The sequence below is a fragment of the Platichthys flesus genome, chromosome 8, assembly GCF_949316205.1.
Source record: "Platichthys flesus chromosome 8, fPlaFle2.1, whole genome shotgun sequence".
Classification (NCBI taxonomy): Eukaryota; Metazoa; Chordata; class Actinopteri; order Pleuronectiformes; family Pleuronectidae; genus Platichthys; species Platichthys flesus.
The window spans coordinates 18,923,681-18,943,404 of NC_084952.1; the positions used below are offsets into that span (position 1 = coordinate 18,923,681).

Genomic DNA, 19,724 nt, shown 5'->3' on the forward strand with positions numbered 1-19,724 from the left:
AAAGGTCTGCGGTTGACCCAACACTGGGGTTATGTCAGACAGCTTATGTATTGAATTATATCACAGCACTGACAGTAAAGTTCACATATGTGTTGAAAGCACATCTAACTTGTCTTAACTTGAGTTGTCACCCTGTTGTTCTGTGGAAACACTTGACCGGTCAAATGTGCCGACCAAACATGTGCCATGAACTGACTTGTCAAAATGTCACCAGCTGGTTAAACTTGAGCACAGTTGCATAAAAAATAGATGTAAATAAAAATCAGTCATGATGATGGTGAAGCTAAGATGCAGTGTGTTTTGCCTCATAGTGAATTTTTGATTTTTATTACAGAGTCAAAAAGGTACGAACTTTTAAAAGATGGTTTTAAACTAGCAAACACGCGTGGTAAAGTTAATTAGTTTAGAATATTTTCAGGCTTCAGCCGCTGTGACAGCTGAAGCAGCGGGGGGGGGGGGGGGGTCAGGGAGAGAGAACTGTAGATAATGAAGAGATCAAGACGAGGAGGAGGAGGAGGAGGACAGCAGCCAACATGTTGCTGGGAGAGAGCCAGAGTCTGACACAAAACAGAGATCCAGGGCTGTATAGAGTGTTCCCTTAGTTATTTGTCACAAGGTAATTGACAGTGAAATATTTGCAGTGGAGCACCTTGAAAAGAGTTGTTTTTATAATTTACATGTCTGTGATGGTATAAGACTGAAGTGTGTGTGAATGAAAGGCTGACTTGGAAAACGTTGCCCTCTGTTGATTCCTACTGGCTGACCTGATATCCGTTCATGTAACAAATTAGACGTTTGATTGAGTTCTGCTGTCTCTTGGAAAGTGAAAACGTTTCTTGGAACAAGGCTGGGAATGTTATTTATTAGCGGTTATTTTATTTCCTCATTTTGCCCCAGTCATTTATAAAGGTTGGATTCTGAGGTTCAGTGTTCGTGTTATACAAAAAACGAAAATTGGGATAGAGCAGAGAACAACTTTGTTGTGGTTTTTCTCATAACAGCTCACTAACTGTGCAGAGCGGACTGCAGTCATGGCTGACGATCATTCGAATGGAAAATTATTAAATGAAATGAATTATCAAGGCTGATATTTTAAAAATGAGACAAAAAAGGAAAGTTCTTTTATGTTATTCAGGTCAGAGGAATTCCCATTCAGACTGGTAAACACTCTGAAGTGTCACCGACATCACGTCCCCGAGGTACTAGCTTCTGAGCGCAATGACACAGAGACATTTTGAACAAAACCACATCTAGCGAGGCGCAAACCATTTGGTCACAGCAGTGATCCAGTTTCCCGCTATTGCTGTAAATGCTTGATTTTCTGAACACATAATGATTTGAGTGTTCCGGCCATGTGTGATGTGTTTCTAGACTTTTGGCGAGTTTTGGGAATCTCTGTCCTGCTGCCAGCATCTTCCAATTTCATGTGTCTTGGCAAAGCTGTTTTCAACACTTCTCCTGGCTGTTTAAGTCCTGTCTTCATTGCTGATCCAAGGATACCTTTTACATGTGTGTGACTTGAAATGAAAACAACACACTCTTGGTCTTACAAGTAAAAGTTGATTCCTAAAAATGTTAATCTTTATTCCATTCAGCAAACTCTTAGGTTCTGCTGCTCTCGTCACACTCTTTCGGATATAGATGATCTAATATCACCAAATGTGACAGTGGATAATGTCAAATCAAACTGGGTGTACTCTTCCAAATCAAGTTTGATTTATTGAATTCTCTGAGTTTTCACTTAAATTGAGACATTTTCATATTGAAATTTATAACTAAAACCAGTAAATATTTCAATATTTCAATTGCATTGTGACATTTTAGGAAAAAAGCTTTGCATTTGTTTTTTTTAAGCTCTCCTAAGGTTACGTTTTTGTATCTAATCAATGATAAATATACAGTTTACTTTCTTTACAGACTAAACATAATTCAAAATCTCTTAAACTCTTTTGGTTACAAAGAAACCTTAAATCACTTTAAAATATGATTCAACAGTAACACAATGTCTTGATCGATACATCATGTGCGTTCTGTGAACAGGACAATAAGCTGACTTTCACCGTGCACTCTCTAAAAGGATCATAAGTAGATAAGCTTTCCTTCTCTTTAGATGTACTTACAATCACAGTTTAAAAACTTGGTCCTCCCTTTTCACTTTCTCCACAAGCAGCAACAAAGAGGTAATGTGTTTGAATTTAAAATGTGCATTTGACTGACACCGGTTATAGAGCAGGAAATCAGAGTGGCACAGGGGAAACGTGCTGGGCCAATATCCCAGAGGCAGGGGCCCATATGTCATTCCCCATTACCAGACCAGTTATGCTAACTCCCTGCTCCACACGAGGGCGGTATCAATGTTTTTTGTCCAACTCTGAATAACTACTTAATGAACGGTTCTGAAAGGAGAACAAGGAATTAGTGCCGACTTAATATTACATGCCTGAGTAGATATTACCTCTCATAGTGCAACCGGTTTGTCAGAGGAGATTCGTGGCGTCTCTTTTCCTTCACACTGGTCCGTCCACAAGACGCAGCGCTGCATGAACATGAGACTGACAGAGGGATACGATTAACCACCTCATTATGTACACTTCTCTCCCTTCATTTCCCCTCTCTGTCTTCTTGGCTCTGTGAGTCCCACGCACCACATTCCTCTGCTAATGGGGACATTCTAGCTTCCACTTCTTTCGTCATTCGTAACCCATGGTTTCAAAGGACAGATGAAAGCAATTTTGGTGTTTGAGAAACTCCACACTTTAGGCCTGGAAATCCCTCAAACAGTGCTTCATGAGTCGTACAAGGATAAGGCAGGAGGAAAAGTTCAGGCTATTGATCTAATTGAGAAAAGAGCTCCACAGAAAATAACTGAATTTAGACATAATAATAAATAATTCAAACATTACTCGACACTGAATCATGGAAATTGACAGGTGAAAGAGCAAATTAAAGGAAATTTACTCAGTTGACATGTTTGTAAAACACATTTGCCACTCATTGTTTTTTACAATGAGTGGCAGAGGGATGAATTACTTACTTGAAAGCAGAGAACACATTTTATAAAATTAAGGATCCTACAACAAACAAGATATGTCACAATCAGTTGTAACTGTACAAAAACAATCTGATGTATACCAACGCCAGGGCCCAACAGTCCCTTTAAATCCAATCCAGCCTTATCTAAACCAACAAAACAATGCAGGAGATGAAACCATAATCTCCGTTGCAGGAAATTAAACCACATTGAAATCCCCTCAATCAAAAATTTTATTTGGGCCCACATCAAATAGCTCAAACTCATCAACCCACTGAATACGCCTGATTGTTTTCATCAACATCCATGAATTAGTTCCCATGAACCTGGTAAAAATGTCACAATGAAGGTCCTATTTCGCAATACAGAAGAGAGTGGTAAAGAAAATCCCCAAATCCACCCCTTTGTCCGCAGCCGACCCAAAATGTTAATATTAGACCAAGTTTTGTTGAAATCTGTTCATTCGTTTTTACTTAATCCTGCTGACAAACTAACCAACACACAAAACAAGCTTTGATTTTTGGGAATCTAGAACTGAGGAAATTAAAAACCAGACCACATGGTTTTCCCCCCATGGAGAACTGCAAGATTGAGTTGACAGATCTGCTGAGCCACATAATGATGCTCTAGGATAAAAATAAACTTAAAAGTGGAGATTATTGGCATCAATTACTGAACTAAGATTATACGATTCACATGCTGGCAAAAACATTTGAAATGCTCCTCCCACGGATGATAAGTCTAGATCTATCAGATAGGAGATAACCTTTGCTGAGCATGGGTTGTATCACTGAGCCCAAATATAGAAATAAATGGAGCCACATCAAACTGATTTGGAACAAACAGGACTGTAAGATAAATCCATTACTGCAGCAAAGTTTATCAAGCGTTTAATGAGGACATCATTCAGAATAATATTGCTGGTATAAAAATTCCAGGTCAAGAACATAACATTTCTTTCTAGACTGATGACACTTGAAAGTTACAGGATGTATAGGAATGAACATCCCAATTGATTTAACAGATTTATAAGATATTAAGGATAATGCATTGTAATAAGTTTACATTAGCCTGACATTGAGTTATTCAATTTATAATTTGTTTAGCGAATTCCATTAGTTTCAGACTCTTCCAGTTGAAATAACTGGAAACAAATTAAAATATGGGATAATTTGCTATGTGGTACAAGGAAACATCAAGTATTCGCCCACTTGAGAATAATGTTTTGTAAATGTCCAATTCTGATCAAGTGAGAAGGAAATTAAAGAGAACATGTCCAGAGCAGCTTCAACTCAGGCAAAGTTAAATGATAAAATCTAATGTAAACAAGTCACAACAGGATCCACTAATCTCATGGTTTAATGCCCTCACTGTGTTGAATAAATAAGTGGCTCTCATGACCTTGAATTTTGGATGTGAGCTTAAAGAGATGGGATCATCACAGCCTCTCCCCACACTGTGTATTTTAAACCAGGAACACTGCGCATTTCCAGATGTTGAAAAGCGTTAGATTCTTTTAAGTTTTCCAAACAGTTCAATGTTTAGAGTCAAAAGGTGAAACAACATATAGAAAGGTTTTATTCGAGCTTGTATGACAGATTTATATATTTCATATTATTCCAGGACTATATGGGGGAATTCCGGAGATTAAAATAACACCTACATAAAAAAAAAAATGGGAAAGGAGACAGTTGCATTCCAGAGGAAGTAGTAACAAAATATTGTGAATTGCAGCAGTTTATAAGGCTCCAGCTCATGGAGAGCACCTAACTTGAGTATATTTTACAACACATGCTCACTATGTGGCTCTCAGGAAACCAACGGCCACCACCTGTTTTGGTCCAAATCCACTCTAATGGAAAACAGGAAGGTGAAAGTGATATGTGTTATCATTATCAATGTTTGTTTTAAGATGTGTGATGAGGGTTTTCCACCGAGACCGTAGTCAAGAAGTACCGTAGTCATGAAGGGGGGGGGGGGGGGGGGGGGGCAAACTCTCACATCTCATTATTGACACACAAGATGAATTTTCAGGTATTTTGTTATTGAAGTCATCTTTTCTCCTCCTCTCCTCTCCTCCACTCTTTTTTCTCTTCTCATCTCTTCTCCTCTCCCTCATGCATGGACAAATCCACAAGCAACAAACTGTCAACAGCGATAGATCAATGGGTGGCTATAGCTTGCAGGCTGATTGACATTGTCAATATTCCCATTTGTAGTATCTCGGTGGGCTTGAGTTTGCCATGTTTTGCTTTCAGCATGTTTTTGGAGCATGCAGTTCCTTTGAGCGTATTCTGAAGAATACGCTGCACAGTGATTGTATTTGTTTTGGATTGTTGCAAAAAAGCTAAATTTTGTATAAAGCAAGCATTCTTATCCATTCCCATGTGGATAAGAGTATTAAAAACTTGAAAGGTACATTTAGAACATTTACAAAAAAAGCGATTAAATATTTGATCAAGTCTGTATATTCGGATTAGACTGGTATGATTTACTTATTTGATTACCATCATCCCCATTGGTTCCTTGTCTCACTCACCTCCTTGTCACCTGCTCCCCCTGCAGCTACCAAGTTATCTCCCTCTCCCTCTTTACTCTGAACACACCACAGTGAACATGAAAGAAATATTATCAGTAAAGAGGTGGTGTTTTGGGCCATTATGTTCCCGGAATGAATCAGCAATTATTATGAAAATTACATGAGGAAGCATTGACTCATTGTCACTGGTCTCAACTCACTTCTATTGTTTTTAGAGAGCCAAAAAACATCAGAATATCACCAGCACCCTTTCTCTTTGACATGGGGACACTCACTTAAATCCTTGATAAAAACAAGAATGTTCATATTTTAACTTATGGGTTTGTTGGTACTTACTGTTGGTCACTGGGAGAATGAGTGGCTGCTAACACTCCCGGTGCACAAGATGGCGTCTCTCAACTTCCAGATGTCCCCCCCAATATTTAATTATTATTATGACTACTGCCCTGTTTTCCACTTTCGACTCATCCCAGCGGCACTGACCTGATCGGAAGTCTCAACACTGGGGCTCATCCAGCTGCTGGAAGAACTGTGACTAGCCTATTGTTTCGGTCTTCAATACATTTTGTCCTAAGATTGAAACAGAATTGGGTATGATAAGCATTACAGAGATTTCTTTAAATCAGGATTAACATTTTATTTTAGCTTCTAATTTCGACATCTAAATATGAACAGAACTATATAAGGAATATTGGGTTTAGCTACTGGAAAAGCAATGGAGAAGGCTTGTGCCAGAAACCTTATTTATAAGGACTTTTTATTTGGCCCTTGCACAACCAATCATTTTATCTGGACTGAATGAAAAGATTGGCTAGCGTTCCTGTTTTGGAGGGGGTGAGACGCATTGGCTATATATTTTCAAGGATTACAAACCCTAGCTTTATATGATAAACCACCCCCTGGATCAGTGTGGGAATATATCTTACTAAAGATGATTGTGTTAACTGTTGACATTCAACCCTAAATTATTTTTAAAAAAATTGATAAAACTAAATATTATAGCATGGGTCGAACGGCTGAGTTATTTTATTGGTGTCGTAAAAGCGGTCCATGAAATCCCACAAAGGTTTTGTTGACTTAGTTTAATGTTTGTGTCACGAATAATTACAACAACTCGTGTAAGATAAACACAAGTACACACATTTATTATAAATCAAAATCATTTCAGCGGATTAAAAAAGAAAACTGTACAACTGTTTGAATGTGACCTGTGAACTAGTTCAATAGGTGGAAGAACGTGTCATACCGTCCTCTAGCTAGTAAACAAAACATAAAAGGGGAAATATCAAAGTAAGTCATTTTTTTTTACAATTCGGGAGAGCTCCACAGTCGCACATACGTGATCCTCTTCATTCCATGGGTGGCTCCTCCCTCTCTTTGAACTCATTAACTCTCCCCTGGAACAAAATAAAAGAACATGTCGTAAGAGTTGGAGCTGAAACAACACGGAGAATGTTACATAAACTCTTACAATCGCCTTTCACAAAGGGACCCGTTTATAAGAGCAGCATATGAGCCAGGGTTTCTTCATGTATCCCACACGAAAATAATATTATTCCATATGTGAAAATTAAAGTTCACATCTTGCTTGTCTTCCTCTGCAAGGAGGTCGGAGCCCGGGTCATATTCTGTTTAAGGAGCCCGGTGATGGGCACAGAAAATGAGGCTTCAGCTGCTGACTAAAGTCTTCCATATACTGTGAAACATCAGCTGTCATCCAGTTAACACACTGTAAATGGGTCAAAGCCGAGCAGCTGCAGCTACTTAAATGAAAATTACACTAAAGCTGATACATATATATATAATAATGTGTACTTAAGCTTTTCTGTTTGAACTGAAACTGGCCGACAAATCAATATCAATATCAAGTCCATGCAGTACATGTGTGAACCGACCCAAATGTGTCCTTGGTGCATACTGAGGTCTGATCACTCACACTCGAATGTATGCGACCATATTCTTTTGCTTTGTGAACACAAATGTGTCCTGGGCCACATGGATCCACAAGAATCCTATTCAGCTGACATCCTCTTATCTCTACAAACAGATTCTACATGTGAATTTCCAGAATCTGTAAGCAAGGAATAACAATTTAAAGCTGTCACTTTTCTGTTTTCTGATTCTAGTTTGACCAATTACGTTTGAGCAGGCTTTGGTTACTCACAGTTAGCAGTCCACGTGGAGAGCAAAGGAGACGGAACACATTGACCGAAATGCATCTGCTATCTTTTTATTTTATCTGCATTCATATGCAGATAGCTGTTAATAGAGATGAGCCAAAATGTCATCTGGACCTAAAAAACCTACAAACATTTTTTTTATGTGGAGAAACATCCAACTGGTATGATAAAAGAATCTTGGACGCCCCAAAATATTGGATTTTGGCTCCAGAGGCAAATTCATCGTCAGATGATAGCTGATGGGTTCCAAGATTGAATTCCTCTGACCCACTACAGTTTTACAATAACTCATGAAAGTATCATTACTAGGGCTGTAAAAATGAATGCGTTAACGTGGGATGATTCATTTGTGGAATTAATTGACTCATACAGGTATGTATCTTCACTAGCCTCATGATTTTTGCTTTTAAAAAACTGTTACTGTTACTCTTTTCTAATCACTCACACTGAGAGCTGATCTTTATAAAAACCTGCTGAATTAAAATGTATGTTCCTGGACAAACAGGACAAAGCAGGAGGTATGTATCACCTGTCTGCAGCCTGTGTGTGTCAATGTGTGTCTGTCCTGATCCGGAATCAGCGCAATACATGTTTTGTCTTTTCATCGATGCAGTGATGCAGAAATTACCCCACTTCTGTGATGACCACATAAAGACTCTTTTGTTTTGTTTTCATAACAGAGCTAAGTGCCACTCATGATTCATTCAGGCCCTCCTAGACACCGGTGGCTTATTAAGGGCATATTAAGCGGGGAATTGAGATCCAATCACAAGTTGTCATAGGAGACACATTCAGGATGAATTTCAATGGTGTAACCTGACAAACTAAGAAAGAGCTGAACATTTGTGATTGGATCTTTCAGGATGGATCTTAATAGCAGGTCTGAACAGGGTCATTGTTCCACATGGACACACAAGCTTACCTGGAAGGTGTTGAGAACATGCTGACAAACATCATTGAGCTCATTCAGACCTCTCCGCAGAGGCTCTGTTGCTGCAACGCCCCCTGAAACACACAGCAGATACCTCATGATAACACTGCCACCATTAATTAAAAGTAAGTACAAAATGAGGCAAGTCATATTTTATCTTCACTATGTTAACAAGTTATTTATCTATTTGCAAAAATGAACGAAATTAATGAAGATTAACGACTTCTAAGCTTGTGCCCATTTTCACTGCGGTCATGGTGGGGAAACATAATGAGCAATCAGTGGAGCACAAACCTTCCCGAAGGCCAATTCTACACGTCGGTGTGTAAAAGGAAAAAGGAAGAACAAGATAATCATCTGCACCAAATTGTACAAACTCACAAATCTCAACATCGTAAATGTCTGATTATTTTAACATCAAGATCCATAAATTATTTTCTAGCAGTGTGGACATTTTGAGAGGATGTCCCAAAGCGCTGCAGGGAGAAGGTCTACACAGGCGGAGGAATTACTAGGTCCTCATAGATGATGCCAAATGGGCGGACCTGCAGTGCGTCAAGGCCGACAAACACCAGAATCCCCAATGAAAGCCATCAGGAACCAATCTGAATAGGAGATGAATGTGGATCTGAGGAGGAGACTTGCGTTTCTCGAACAGGTGGCAGTAAACTTATGTTAACCACACATGGTTCTTCTTATCCATCGCTCACCAATTGAAGAAAGCCAACAAGACCCTTGTCGAAGGAGTGAATTCTACAATACTCCCCATTGAAAATGTTACACCTTCCCAACAACATAATTTGTGATATTTCCGTGTTGGAACATCAACAGCTGCAGAAGGGCGAGATAGTCATGGCAGCTGAGATCAGCTCAAAAAGCCTTAAGGCACAAGAGTCCACAGTTGGAATCCTTCTGCAAGCGAAGGCCAATTAAAGCTGCTTTCAGACATGCACCAAAGTTCGGACATTTTCCAGAAATTTTCCAGTGGGGGCCTGTATGTGAGAATGCAAATATCTGAGTGAGTTGCTGCAGATAGTTTCAGGAGTTCTTCCTGCCAGCCCCCCTAGTTGCATGTCAAAGCAAAGTCATGTGAAAAAGCAGAATGAGAATTTTGGAAAAGTCACAGTTAGCAAGTTGGTGAGATTATGACATTTCTAACACGAAACAGACACAAACTGGAGAAATTAAAATATGTCAGGATGAAAAAGAGGAGCAATTAATTTAGAAGATGCCCTAATGTATACATCATGTCCTGCCTGCTGCGTGCTCTACCCCGAGATATTTTCCTGTTTTTGTGTCGGACCCAACAATCACTCAGACGATTCCATGTCTGAAAACTGCTTATGTCATCAAAGCCATGCAGGCTGGGGGGCAAAATGCTTGTGACCGGCTTCTGGACATATGGAAAGGTCTCCAACAGAATGAATGCTCTGCACAGCTACCACCATGGGACAGTCTCATGCTAAGGACAAAAAACAATAACCCTTACATCCAGCCAGGGCCCCACTGCCTGCATGAGCGGCTCGTGACGCAGACCTGCTGCACGCAGTGGTGGTCTGTTGTTCACAGCGACAGTGAGGTTTCTGGTATGATGGACAGACTCAGGTAATAGCACAACTTCCTTGGTGGAAGTAATTACAGCCGAAAATGTCAACGCACAGTAGGAGCCTGGATTTTTCCTGGTGACTGAAAGGTAATTGTGTCTTGCTGTGATGAAACAGTTAGGAATGATCCTCCAGGCATGCTGGAACTTAGTTCAACAACAACAAACAAGTTGTTGTCTCCGTCCTGCAGACTCCTTTCATGTGATGCGGCTGCTGCTTTCTATTGGCACTTTGTTGTTTTCTAACAAAGCAAGTGGTTATAGTCCTCTGCGGATGAGAGCAGCAGGGTCTATGTGCATGCGTGTCCCAAACTGGCTTTTTCCTGTGCTGCTCAATGAACAAAGTGAAAGCACCAGACTCTAATTAAAAGTTTAAGTGTTTGCAAGACGGTTCCAGAAATAATAATTCTCAAGCTGTCGGACACACAAAAATTGCACGCATGAATAAGCCTGGTTTGTTGTTGGATGACGTGATGGCTGTGCGAATGGCTCCTCTCACCTCGTGTCTGAATCCGAAAGTTGATCTTGCTCTCAGAGGGGTGGGTGATGGTGTAGCCGCAAAAGTCCACATCCACACTAATGAAAAACAGGAAGGTGAAAGTGAGATTTGTTATCATTATCGATGGTTGGCTTGAAATGGGTGGAGGCATCATTTTTCCAGCATCAATTAATCCCAGCTGACCTCTAACTGACAGTACAAAGAGAGAGAGAGAGAGAGAGAGAGAGAGAGAGAGCAAGTGGAAAAATCAGTCACAGTGTTTGGGCTTCAAATGTGATGCATGCGACAGAGGGAGGTGGTGCATATGTTTTTGAAGGAGAAAAAGAGGTCAAATGTGATGGCCGTGACATGACAAGCAACGGTTTGTTAAAACACTGACTCACCTTTTCATGATCATGTATCTTAGGGAGTTGCCCAGCGTGTGGTCTTCCTCGTGCAGCACAAACGTCACACAGCCCTCATCAGCTCCATCAGCTTGGACCTAGACCACAAAATAACATTGATTAAAACATCACACATGCAACCCTGAACAGGTGGAAACACCAACACACACCTTCCTTAGGATAAGGAGAATTAGTCACACTGAGAGGAAACTATTTGGCAATGGCAATAAATTAAACATGTATCTGACTGATGCACAGTGACAAGAGTCAGTTTAGCTAAATGCTGAACTAAATGCTGACAGAGGCACGGCTTGAGCAAGACTGCCCCCTAGTGGACAAACAGTGAGTCAGCTATGGACTGAGAAGGAAGCAGATGTCTGGTAGATAGACTGATTCACGTAACAGATCAATTATAACTCTACATAACACCACTCATCAGACGTGTTCATAGATCAGCTTGTATTTACGATAAGAGGATTAGTTTTGTTTAAACTTTAGTACAGGTGGAATCCCAAGTCTTCTCATATTGGAGCTCCCCACGTGAGGATTTTGAACGTGGTCATTATGCTGCTTTAACCTGACATTTTGTACAGACCGTGTTAAACAACAACAATACAATGTTAGCTGTCAACATTATTAGCATGAATACATAAAGGATTTTCGCTTGTTACCATTTCCAGCACCGGTTTCTTTTCGCCTTCAGCAGCCATGCTTTCACATCCCTACTCAGCCCGTCCAAACTAAAGGGGGTATGAGTTTCACCCTGATCGCTGTCTGACAGGCAAGAGGAGGCGCAACGTGAGTTTGTACCTCACGTACGGTTTCTGTTCGTTAATATTGATCTAAACGTGTAATAGTTATGACAGTAAACACAAAATATTTATATGTATAAGAATATTAGCATGAGATGCACAGTAGTGGCTGATAGAAGTCAATAGATTTTAGATATTAGATATGTGGAAAACCTGATGAAAGTCTATTCGATATAAGTTTTTAATGAAAGAAAAAAAGTGAATCTGGATGACAGTCTTGGCTGACTTTATTGATCTGGATGTAAAAGATTGACAGATAAAGCAGCTATTTTATGCAAATATAAAAACAACTAACCAACATACATTTACTTTCAAAATAAAACATTTATCTTAGTAATTAATTTCTCCCCCAGAGATTTGAATTGTGAAGTAATGTATAAGCGCCTATTTATCAAATGTAGGGTGATGTTTGCCTGTCAGACAAAAGCCAGGGCTGAAGTACCCTGAAGGCGCCATAACCGAGCGTCAGTATGAAAACATGTGACGTCAACACGACATAACAGGAAGTAGAATAACTTGTATTTGTGGAGGTGAAGCGAGCGTAATAGAGTGAGACGGGTAAGAGAGGTGGTGCGAACTACATTACCCAGCAGCAGAGTGATTGGCTTCCTGTGTGGACGTCTGGGCGATTTTGCCAAGCAGAAGTCACTCGGAGGGGATTAGCTAGCTCGCTAGCAGCTGAACCGTCTTTAGATGTCGGAATTTGCGCTAAATGAGCGGCTTTGAACAGGGTTGACCCATCAAGGTATCGAATTTATTATCACACGTCACTACTAACTGCGTCAGCTTCCTGTACACAAACGTCACGTGTTGCTGTGTTAAACACTCATCTACCGTTTTATCTGCATTGCTCAACAACATCATTAGCTAGCTAGCTATTTTTCCTGCCATCGTTAATATATCTTTCGTTTTCGTTTCTCGTGGCTGTTTGCTGGCTACTGGACCTTGTAGACTGTATTGATTAAGTGGATACTAGTCACTGAGTTTTTCCATAAATGTCTGTGTTTATTTGCTCCTTCCTGCTGGCTAACATCTAACATCTAACTTCTGTCAGTGAGTATTGGAGCGGAAATCCCAGCTGTTGCCATGGCAATCCTGTTTGCTGTGGTGGCTCGTGGAACCACCATCCTGGCCAAGAATGCGTGGTGTGGTGGGAACTTCCTGGAGGTGACTGAGCAGATCTTAGCCAAAATCCCCTCCGAGAATAACAAGCTGACTTACAGCCACGGCAGGTAGGACGAGCGCACACGTCCATACACACCTACACACACATTACACAACAGTCATACGACTACTGCGGACCAACTTGATCTAAGTTACTCACGTGCAGATTTGTAACAATGCTGGTCTGATCCCATATGTGTATACAGTTGCATAAAGTGCAGCACGTATACAGTCACAGATTTAACCAGAATGCTATACACAGGGCTCGGGCAGATCTACTACCCAGCAGAGGTTCCCTAGGAACGATTGTTGACAATATGCACATACACATAACATGGTCTACACTTGTCATTGGTTCACACAGTTAATTATGTATGTATTTAGATTATGTCCAGTATGTGTTAACACAATGTACTAGCAGGTTCTACTCCACAATCATTTATATTTTGACCCCTTTGAAACACTTCAGACACCAAGGTATTTCTGGCCAAATAATTGTGTTTTACCTCCTGAAATCCAACATTGTTGTCTGTCTAATTTTTAACACAATTTCTTAGGTGAAGAAAAAAGATTGTTTACAAAACACTCTAAATTTAGAGGACTGGAGAAGGTGATGAGTGGTTATACAGTGAACCTAACCAGTCTGTCCATGGAACAGTAATGTCAGAAACGTGCAAAGATGTACTACTTGGACTGAGCCAGATCACTAAAAAAGAAATCACAGAAAGGTCAAAGAAGTTCAGCCATGGGAATTCACTATGTTAAACAGTTTAACATAGTGAAGTGGCATCACATGCCTAAAGGACACAATTCAGTTATTATTCAAATAACTTGGCAGCAGACAGAGTAAAATACCAGTGCCATTTAGATTTACAGCCTCTTTACTGCTGTTTACTCCTGGTTTATGATCCTTGAGACATGTTATAGTGCATATAAATTATGGTGCCTATAAAACCGATTAAAATTCTACTGTTTGCTTTTAATCGAATATATTTCATGTTGACATTTTTTTATTTTTTTCCCCCCTAGCTATCTCTTCCATTACATCTGCCATGACAGAATCATATACCTGTGTATCACTGATGATGTAAGTATACAATTGGAAAAAAGGCCACCTGTAAATGATCAAGGTCCCTTGAAATGACAGAAATGGGCAGGATTTAATCAAGAAAGTTTATCCATAACAACAGACGTGAATATATGCTCTAGCCACTTTGAGAAATGACAAGTATATAACTTTACTTCAATAAAAGCAGTGTCACTGCTGTCAGGACCTGCAGATTATATGAAAAGAGGCCAAATCGTTTTTTTTATTTCATCATGATTAGATTTGTGCAATTGATTGTGGAGCAATAAAAATACCTCACGCCTAAAGCAGGTTCAAAACACCCTCGGCTTGTATCGAGTACTATAAGACAAGATAGCATCACCGTTGTCTTATCCTCTCCTCAGTTTCAGAAGTGGTTTTAAGATTTTTGCTGATCAGCTTAAAAGCACTTCATGAAGATCACCTTTTAAAGCACTAAAAAGCACTGGGGGCTGAGTCAGATACATTAGTAAAATACTGCTCCCTTAAGAGCCAGAGCCAGAGTCGAGCGTTCGCCAGGGCTTTGTTGGCTGTTACTAAATCCTGGCTTAAGACAGAGTGAACAAGCAGTTTTGTTCCTCAGCTCTGGAACTCCCTGCCCGGGGATCCAATGCTGCATAATCAATCTTATTTTTAAATCCTTTTTACACAAGCCATTTATCAATCCCAGCACACAATTTTGTTTAACTTACATTTGTTATTGCTTTAATGCTGTATTTGATTGTTTTATTACTTTATGAATTCATTTCCTGATCTTATTATCCCTGATCGAATTTGTTTTAATCCTGTTTCAACATAAAGCACTCTGAAACTGGGTTTTGAAAAGTGCTTTATAAATAAATATAAATTATCTTTAATATTATTATTATTATTAATAGTAGTAATATTAGTTGTAGTAGATGTAAAAGTAGTAGTAATATTAGTATTATTATGTAAGGTTCACCCAATCTACATTTTTTTTTAAAATTTGGCCTTAAACAAAAGTAACATCAGCAGTCCGCTCAGATACATTGTAAGAATCTCAAAAAAAGTCAATGTTTATTTCATTAGATTGTTAGATTAGTGTGTGTTCCTGATTTTTGTATATTTATTTATTGTGTGTCAAAGGACTTTGAGAGATCACGTGCATTCAGCTTCCTCAGTGAAGTCAAGAAGCGTTTCCAGACCACATACGGGTCTCGAGCACAAACAGCGCTGCCGTACGCCATGAACAGCGAGTTCTCCTCAGCAATGGCAGCTCAGATGGTAAGTATGACGAGAGTCAGCATATGAAGCTCTGTGACTTCTTCTCTTCTGTAGTCTATAATGAATATAATACATATACAGTTAAGTCCACTTTTCATTTTCTTATCTTCCTCAACTTCTCTCCATTTTTATTTCTCTATAGAAACACCACTCAGACCCACGCGGATCTGATCGTCTGACCGAGAGTCAGTTGCAAGTGGATGACCTGAAGGGCATTATGGTCCGCAACATAGGTCAGCTGCTCATGGGTGTCTTCATACACAGAGGCCTAATTTGATTTGAGTTATAAGATGATATCAGAATTACTTGTCTAATGTGATTATTTAACTGAATCAGAAAAAGGTTGTTATTTAGACTGAAATTCCACTGGATGCACGTGATGTGGAGCAATCATTGACATCTTCATCATACTGTGCCAGCGCAGCCCTGGTATTCGTGGCCATCATGCCCAAAGCAAATGTTATGGTTAAAATAAAAATGGAAATTTTACAATATTTTAATACACGCTGTAGGACCACTGTCTTAGCTGTCTGTCCAATTTACACCACAATTTGACACAAATCTAATTATGCTGGACCTTTTGTGCATCCCAAGTGAAGCTGACTCTGTCTTTTTACAGACTTGGTAGCCCAGAGAGGAGAGAGGCTGGAGCTGCTGATTGACAAGACAGAAAATCTGGTTGATTCAGTGAGTTTCGATCCCACGGTTTAGTCCTATTTGATACATTTAATTTGGCACTGATGTTATTTTTCTCTCTGTCCTTTTTCAGTCGGTCACATTCAAGACGACGAGTCGCAACCTTGCACGAGCCATGTGTATGAAGAACCTCAAGCTGACTCTGGTCATCGTGCTGGTGAGCCTGGTGAGTACGAACAGTAATGATAATTGGTAAGAAGGTTATTTGCTACAAGGCAGTGTAATTGTTTATCTAAGGGGGGTGGATTATTAATTAAGCGCCCTCGTGTTGAGAAAATGCACAAAAGTGGAAACGTTGCTTATTTTTTTCATGACCTTAAAAAGTAAAACCAGATTAGCTGCTACCGTTTTCCTTTTCAAATATGATGAACATAAGGCTCCTGTAAAACCCCCTGGAATTTACTTCAGATAATTGTTTGACTGAAAACTCAGCATGAATTGTTCTCTCCTATAACGGCGATGTTCACAATACACGACTTTCAGAGAACTTTGAAGAGTTCACACAGTGATTAGCGACTGTCAATCGAGGACCGAGCAGTTGCTTTTGTCCGTGTTTTGCAAAATTTGACGATAAGCAACTGCGAATCTGGCAACTTGCAGTGTCAACAAGGCTTGGAAAAGCTTGTCAGCATTCTTTAAGATTGACTGTTGGGAGTTTCTCCTGTATCGCTCACTATGTGATCAATCAGACAATTGTGCAGGAAGTGAACTTTGTCCTTGTGCTCTTTTCAGGTTGTCCTTTACTGTATTGTCTCTGCTGCCTGTGGAGGCCTCCGCTGGCAGACGTGTGTCAAATGAGAGGAGAGTAGGGACAGAAAAAGAGGGAGATAGAGGGGAAACAAAGGACGAGGAGGGGAAACCGCCTGTTCAACTCTGCCTGCTAATGGACACAAAAGGAAACACAGCTTTCCTTGCTTTCCCCCTTAAGCTTCATCATCCGTGGAAGACACATGCTGCTGCTCCTCCTCCTGCATCCCCCCCACCCCCCCTTTGAGAGCGTGCACATTGACTCACCTGCTGGAGAGGGAGTCCCACCTCTTACTCACACGTATGGACAGCAGCCATGTGGCCTCAAACTCATGCGGAACAATAATCTTGTCTTATTCTTGTCTGGTATGTTCATCCTGTCTTATGCACTTAGTGGCCTCATGTATCAGTCTGTGATACTGTCCTGCACCGATCTATGTCCTTTAATCCATTGAGACTAATGCCAGAATCACAACAAACAACAAAGATAGCAGAGATTACTTGGTTATTTCCCTTTGTTTAATTTGATGACAATGAGAGACGTGGGACGTGAAAGTAGCAAGTTACATTACAGTGTCCGGTCATATAACTGAAAACTATTTTTTGTTTGTTTGACAAACCTGATGCCGTATACAGAGATCCTGATTTACATGTTTTAAGTACCAAGCACAGTAGTATCTTCTAAATGTCTGTACAAAACCAGATATGATCATACAAATAAACATTTTACATTTGATTCACATTACTGATTCTGAGACCTGAGGGTTCAGTCAAGACCGAGTTATTGAGAAAGTTAGTTCCTTTTTCCCACCCATGGATTTGAGGCTTGATTTGCCTTTTTTTTTCGTTTTACTAGGATTCTCATATGTTTTTTCTGTTAACACAATGCACTTTTTACATTGTACATAGATTTGCTTCCTGGCATCATATGGTTTATATAATCATGTAATTATTTAATTATTGTAAATTCAGATTTAAAATAATAAACTCTGATGATATCAACTTGTCGATCTGTACAGATAGAAAGCTAAATGTTTGGCTTTTATTTCCACTGGAGCTAAATCTTTTGTTATATAAACATCCGCCAGGGAGGTTGTTAACATCTGCATTTGTTTGTTTGTTAATCATTGACACACTTTTCCATTATGTTAGAAACTGTTTCTTCAAAATCAATGTTGTAAATACCCTTATCTTTCTGATGTCCTCAGTTACACGCAGCGTCTATTGCACATCTGTCTGTCCTGAGAGAGGGATCCCTCACACATGTTACAGTGTTATTTTGGTAGTTTCACCTTACTCTTGATGAGGGTTAAGAACAGAGCATGTCACACATTGTCAAGCCCTATGACACAAATTGTGATCTGAAAATAAACTCAATTTCCATAAATTTTTGATAAGAGGTGGGGCTTAAGGAGGAAGCTAATCATTTTGTGTGAATCCAGATCAGGGGATGCATTCAGGAAAACAAGTTGTTCTCCCTTTAACGTTGCAATATCACTTTTTTTTAATTTGTAATTCCATTTTTTTTACATTTTCGTTGATTTCCCAAATATGAATCCTTGGATCTGGATGACAACAGTTTAGGGGACTGGTCTAAAACTCCACATCCAGTGATTATAAGATGTGCTGTCACAAGAAGCAAGTTGGGTCTGGGTTTACTCTCATCCCAGTAGAGACTGAAAGATGTTAGTGTGTGTGTGTGTGTGTGTACAGTTTGATCAGTGCGCTGTTTGATTGACAGCTGACCGCTTCGCTGAGGGTGCTGTGGGAGAAAAGGTGACACAGGTGAAAGTGTTTGCTCATCACCCCCCGAGCAACGGCGCGCTCCCGTCAGTGCTGCTCGCTCCCCTCACAGGTAAACTTGATGTTTTAATGGAGAACTGTGCAGAGTCACTAAAGTGTGTCTGGAAGCGGCGTCAGGCGGTAAGACTGTGTACACGTTTACCCCCCCCCCCCCCCACACACACACACACACACACACACCAGTTACCTGTTTACTTGACGTCACAAATGAACCCTCTTTCCTGTTCGCCAGATAACCAACGTAAGCTAATTGCTACATTTTGTCAACGGCTATTTGCTGTCCTCCATCTTTGTTGCTCGACCGTTGAAAGTTACACAGGTATGTTGGGAATGTTTGTGTTACCGCTGTGTATGAAGCCATATTTAGGAATAAATGTGAGCTCACACAGGGAGGTTTTAACATCACACTAGCAAATCTATTGTGCTGTAAAGTTGTTGTGTGGTCTCTCGTGTCTAAAACCATTTATGGGCTTATCTATGGAGGAGTATTTTCATTGCTATTTGTAGCTGTATCCTATGTTTACTCCAGATCTAATTATAGAGCAAACTGGACTGGAGGAGGCCTCACTGGGATTATCTGTCACACTCCTGGACGTGTCAGTTGTTTATCAAGTGTCCGCACCACTGTTCCCTGTTCACACATGTGACCAGCTTGTTTTCCACTTGCCTTCCACATTTCTTCCTGGTCAAAGCGGACTGTCGCATATTCAGACATTGGAAAGACAGTGCTGTGTCATTCTTGTTACCAGGCTCGTTGTTGTGGGTTTGCCCCCCCCCCCATGCTTTACAGAGGACAGCCTTGTGCCTGTGGTATGCTGAGTGGAATCCCCAAGTTTGACCCGCTGCAGTGTGGGGCATCTCTGTGCGTGGTCTTTTGAAGGCCGCCCAGATTACACATAACTGCTCACTGTGTGATACTGACTTGTCCAGTCATCCTTGTAAAGGCAAAGAGAGGCCATTCAAGTCTGTCTGCACACTGCCCCGGGGGGGGGGGGCTTCACAAA

The 19,724-nt window shown here is 40.3% G+C and overlaps 2 protein-coding genes across 2 annotated transcripts; one reads left to right on the forward strand and one right to left on the reverse strand.

Annotated features, from left to right (window-relative positions):
• Positions 1 to 6,689: 6,689 nt before the first annotated feature.
• polr1d (RNA polymerase I and III subunit D) lies at positions 6,690 to 11,976 on the reverse strand. The gene is made up of 5 exons (XM_062394531.1): positions 11,838 to 11,976; positions 11,167 to 11,264; positions 10,784 to 10,860; positions 8,673 to 8,755; positions 6,690 to 6,967 (listed from the first exon to the last, which is right to left on the reverse strand). The coding sequence occupies exons 1-5, from the start codon at positions 11,874 to 11,876 to the stop codon at positions 6,920 to 6,922; spliced, it is 345 nt and encodes a 114-aa protein (XP_062250515.1). The 5' UTR covers positions 11,877 to 11,976; the 3' UTR covers positions 6,690 to 6,919.
• Positions 11,977 to 12,533: 557 nt separating this feature from the next.
• On the forward strand, positions 12,534 to 17,657 carry sybl1 (synaptobrevin-like 1). The gene is made up of 8 exons (XM_062394008.1): positions 12,534 to 12,723; positions 13,033 to 13,210; positions 14,172 to 14,229; positions 15,337 to 15,474; positions 15,617 to 15,707; positions 16,094 to 16,161; positions 16,244 to 16,336; positions 16,903 to 17,657. Exons 2-8 carry the CDS (start codon positions 13,065 to 13,067, stop codon positions 16,966 to 16,968), a joined length of 660 nt encoding a protein of 219 aa, XP_062249992.1. The 5' UTR covers positions 12,534 to 12,723; positions 13,033 to 13,064; the 3' UTR covers positions 16,969 to 17,657.
• Positions 17,658 to 19,724: the final 2,067 nt, after the last annotated feature.